Below are 5,127 nucleotides of genomic sequence, written 5' to 3'. Positions count from 1 at the left end.
AAACATGGGCATAGTAACAATATTTTTATACTACATTTATCCATTTTAAATGCACTAACCTCACTCCTTTGTAACAACTAAACCTTAAATGTAATTAATTCCAAAAATCTTTTCAGGACCCCACCTTGATGTTTCGGGACCCCACTTTGGGTCCCGACCCCAACTTTGGGAAACACTGGTCTAATGTACTGTATATCTGCCTGCCTTAGAAGAAACAAAAATTTAGAAAATTATTTTATTTTACATGGATTTGATAAAAAAGATTTGTTGGTACCCTTAAAGAGACTAATAATCTTTGCATAATAGTCATGTTTAAACTAACCGTTAGACCTTAAACAGTAGTGAGCTTTCATCAACCGTTCAGACTTTTAAAGGAAACAAGGAGCATCTTGGTAGTTTGGTGTGGTTGTGTACACCACCCTGATACAGAGCAGAGAAAGTGAAGGTGAGAGCTGTGTAAGAAGCTCAGAAAGCAGATTAGAGATGTTTGTGGTAAAGTTAAAGAGTACACAGCGTTCCTCTGACCACAGCTGAATCTGTCAGAATGTGGATGCAAGACAAAATGCAACCCCAGGCTGTTCTGTCAGTAAGTGCAGGTAAAAAAAAAAATAGCCGAAGAAAACTATTCAAGCTGAACTCATAGATCAAGGTTTCTGACATGCTAATGGAGTCCATGGAAGAAAACCCAGGAAGCTTCACTACTGACAGAAAAACACACAAAAACAGACTGAATTCACCAAAATATACATTGACAAGATTCAAAGTTTCTGAGAGAAGTTTGTGGGACTGACGAGGCAAAACTAGGCCTTTTTAGCTCCAGTAACATCAAGAAAATGAAGCTTTCAAAGAAAAAAACATATTGTAATGACAACACTAAATAAACAAATACTTCAGTAAGCAATGTTGATGCCTTTTTGCTCTGGGTTCAGAGCAAACAATCAGCTAATAAATCATTTTCATTCCAACGTTGCACTGTAGAGACCCTTGCAACACAGTTTATTAATGACTATAAAACATCGCCCCTATGAAACATTTGCTAATGCTCTAAATACTGAAAAATACCCCATAAAATACCTTTTAAATAAATAACAAAAACATCTGAAAAAAAGTTAAATAATTTTAAATAAAAGTTCACAAACCTAAATCCAACTGCAAATTCTCTCATTGCAGTTGTCCATTTCCTGCATTGACCAAGTGCGTTCATGTTAAGTGTTGCCTGGATCAGGATCCTCCAAAATCCATCATTTTCAGAAGAAAACAATACTACTCACACACAGGGACAGGGGGTAGTAAAATAAATTTGAAGCTGACTTTTTTTTAATCTGTGTGATTTCTCTTAGGTATGCATCAATATCAGATATAACTAGAAGCACTCAGAGAGTGCAAACCTCCACCAAGACCAGTTTCCTCCATCCTGTTAGAGTTAATGCACAAAAGCAGAGATGGAAACAGATTTGCTGAATAAGTTCTGACATAGTGAACATTTAAGCAGCAGTATGCACGGGATTTCTTCTCGGTGGAGTCCACTGTGAAAAAAAAACAAAAGTCAGACTGGTCACCCGATGTTATTCATGGTCAAACTGGTGTGGGATTAAGCTCCTAAGTTTCCATCAGTCACATTTCACCATGTAAAACGTCTGTTTTATCTCCTTGTATGAGTTTGTAATGGTTTGACTCTCTTTATAAAGTGCTTCCTGGCTCCCCCCGTCTCCAAACTTTGAGGCCCGGCAGCTCTCTGTTTACAAGCCTAGTAGAGACAAACTGTTTTGATTGGTTGTTTCGGAAATGTGGTGTGTTTGACAAAATGGGAAAAAATAGTTTTCATGGTGCAGTCACGCACTTCCTGGTCACAAAACGTTCTGTAAATGTCGTATTATGGCAAAAATTATTCATCATTAAATCTAACATTACTTTTATAAAGTTTGAAGTCCGTGCTGTCCAATCCTGCTCACTGTTTTTTTACAGAAGCCCTGTGAAAGCATCACAGCTTCACCGATCTCATAAAAAGAAAAAAAACTTCCTGTATCCGCATCGTGATCCAGAACATCACCAAAATTTAAAGGTGTGTTCCTTGGCCCAGTACCCACATGTGGTAAAAATGTCATGACAATCTGTCCACAAGTTTTTGAGTAATGTTGTCCACAGACAGAGCGACAGACGGACAGACATGCGCGACTGAAAACATTACCTCACTCTTGGCGGAGGTAATGAGCAGACCTCTGACATGGACTCCCAACACCATCATGATCAAACTAATACCACTCAACCAAACATCTCCCCTCTCAAAACAGAAACACACAGTTAAAAGTTGGGACATCACTATCGCACGGTAATATCAGCCCAGTTTCACTTATTGGACAGATATCAATGTTAATGCAGATATATCATGCATCCCTAGTTTCTCTATATGTTCATATGTCTGCAAAATGGAGTCGGCATGTAATTTACAGTCCGTACAACTTGACATGTATGCAAGTGCAAACATTTGAGCCAACTGTTTATTGCAGTTTACACAGTTTTTTCAGGCTCTTGTTGCGATGACAATAAATTAGCAAAATACTGTAAGCTACAGTGAAACAAGCAGGAGGCTCAGTTGAATGTGTGCAGGGCTCAGGATTCTCACTGTGTTCTGTATAAACATGTTGTCCAGTGACAGAAAGCTCAGCCCCACTTGCAGGTCATGGTCCTTTCACAAAAAAATGGCCTAAAACAAACAGCTAGAAGCACTCAGGCTGGCCTGAGAAAATAACACTGGACTATTTTTAAACAGCCCTTCATGAACATCTGTGGAAAGATCAGAACTTTACATTGTGGAAACGTCATCCTTCTACGTCATTTTCATCAGTTTCATAATAGAATAATCACAGGTTTTAAATCTCAAATCTGGAAAGACTGAATTTAATTTTATTCACTGAACTGTCTTCAAATATTATTTAATTAGGAGATCTTAGATATGCCCTTTTTCTGAACTACTCCTCCTGTGCTTTGATCACAGTGCTACAGAGAGGAGGTCTCGTCTGCACTTCATGCATCAGTGGAGTCAAGTGGGCCTCGGAAAGAAGAGGAAGTTCAGTCGAGAAGATCTGGAGAAGTGGGCGGAGTCTTTAGACTCTTTGTTAGCCAGTCACAGTAAGTCCTGCTTTATTCTGAGCGTAGCTCGACAAGTTGGCTGTTTTATTCTGTGAATGCTGACTCAATAATAACAATATTGTTTTCCCGTTTTTAATTTCCTCAAGTCTGCTAATGAACTAATTTTGCACGCTTTTATATTTTAACCATTCATGGACCGCCTTTAGCTTTGATTACAGCACTCATTCTCTGTGTCATTGTTTGGATAAAGTTCTGCAAAGTCAGCAGATTTATTTCATCCAGAGTTGCATTAATGTTTCACCAAGATCCTTCATTGATGATGGTAGAGTCTGAACTTCTCCAGCTCATCCTAAAGATCCTCACTGGACTCTGTGGAGCCAATCCATGTGTGAAAATGATGTCTCATGTTTCCTGAACCACTCTTTCACAATAAGAGCCCCATGAATCCTGGCATCTTAGAATATCTCCGTGCCATCAGGGAAGAAACAATCATTGAAGGAATAACCTGCTCATTCAGTATATTCAGGTCGTCAGCTGACCTCATTCTTTGAGCTCAGACTGTTGTTGGACCTGGACCTGACCACCTGCAGCAGCCCCACATCATAGACCTGCCCCCACAGGCTGGTACAGTAGAGACTGATTACCCTGATGCACCATCTCTCTGGAACAGGGTCAGTCTGGACTCATCAGACCTCCAGAGTCCAATCTTTATGCTCCCTAGAAAAATGAATCTTTTCAGATTCAGATTATTTTATTGTCATTCATACATAACATCAAGATGCAATGCAGAACAAAATTGCAGTTTAGAACAGGGCTATTCAACTGGCAGCCCGTGGGCCACATCCGGCCCGCAAGTGACCAAAGTTCGGCCCGCCAGTTGGTTCATTCATCTCTTAAGCCCAAACCCCTGGTTTTCTACTTTAATTACTCTAAGTTCCTTTGGTTAAACATAGACCTGTTTGGTATCTACAGAAACGTCAGGATCTTGACTACAAGCTGGTAAAAACATTTCTATGAGTATTCAAGACAGTTAAAACTACAAGCAGATGAAGATAAAATGATGAAAGTGAAAAAAAAATGGTTTAAAAATTTGTCAAGTCAGAGATATCAAAATATTTGTTCTATGTGTTCTTTTTATTTTTGATAATGTGTCATTTTCACTACTTTTATAGGGTTCTGTATGTTGTACTCATGATTAAATGCTAATGCTAAATGCTAAAATAAACTAATTCAAAGGTAACATATCTTTGTAATACTTGGTTTATTTACATAATAACTTTAATTGCTGGGTGTTCGGCCCTCAGCTGTTGACCGTGGCCCCCGGAGCAGTTTAGTTGAATAGCCCTGGTTTAGAACATCCGTCCGGAGAAAGACACACACATTTTTTTTCTGGTTAGTCAATGAGTTAATCCTTTTCAAACAGACCAAAATCTTTTCCACGACCACAGGATGTCTTTCCACATGGTTGTTTAAGAAATAAGAAGCAACTCATTGCACCAGTTGGGGTCATTAGCAGTGGTGGACAAAGTACTCAACTCTAGTACTTGAGTAAAAGTATTGATACTCATGGTCAAATCTACTCCACTACAAGTAAAAGTTACTCAGTCAAAAATCTACTCAAGTAAAAGTACTGAAGTACTTACTTTTGAAAATACTTAAGTATTCAGAAGTACATGTATTTTAAAGTACTTAAGTACAAAGTAAAAGTACAAATTACATTCTCTTTTTTATTTTTATTTTTTTGTCACTTACAAACATACATACATGCCTACATTCATAAATATTGTCAGTATATACACACAGACATATATACACACTCAGTGACCTGTCAGAACCCCTGGATCAGAACACCTGTCTGTGAGCAGTTGTGAACATGTGTGTATATACAAGATTTCTCCAATGGAATATTTAATAGCGACTGTGGAGGACCGGAGACCCAACCCCCAAGACACGAGGCAGACATAGGGAAGACCAGAGCCCAAGGGTCTGAGAGGGATCCCGAGAGCAGAGCCCCAAGGGGCACCTGCACGGTGCTCT

General features: G+C 39.0%; 1 protein-coding gene across 2 annotated transcripts in view; it reads left to right on the top strand.

Moving 5' to 3' along the window:
* The window catches only part of si:ch211-152p11.4 (regulator of G-protein signaling 1), a 34,635-nt gene that overhangs the window by 22,065 nt on the left and 7,443 nt on the right, over positions 1–5,127 (top strand). For both annotated transcript variants that reach the window (XR_001311854.1, XM_014026753.1), the window contains exon 4: positions 2,996–3,129. Coding sequence is in view for 1 of the 2 variants with exons in the window: in XM_014026753.1 (XP_013882207.1) it covers positions 2,996–3,129 (134 nt within the window). In the remaining variant the exon portion in view is untranslated. The remainder of the gene's footprint in view (positions 1–2,995; positions 3,130–5,127) is intronic.

This window comes from Austrofundulus limnaeus, unplaced genomic scaffold (genome assembly GCF_001266775.1).
Source record: "Austrofundulus limnaeus strain Quisiro unplaced genomic scaffold, Austrofundulus_limnaeus-1.0 Scaffold587, whole genome shotgun sequence".
NCBI classification, from domain to species: domain Eukaryota; kingdom Metazoa; phylum Chordata; class Actinopteri; order Cyprinodontiformes; family Rivulidae; genus Austrofundulus; species Austrofundulus limnaeus.
This window is presented reverse-complemented; position numbering and strand designations above follow the sequence as displayed.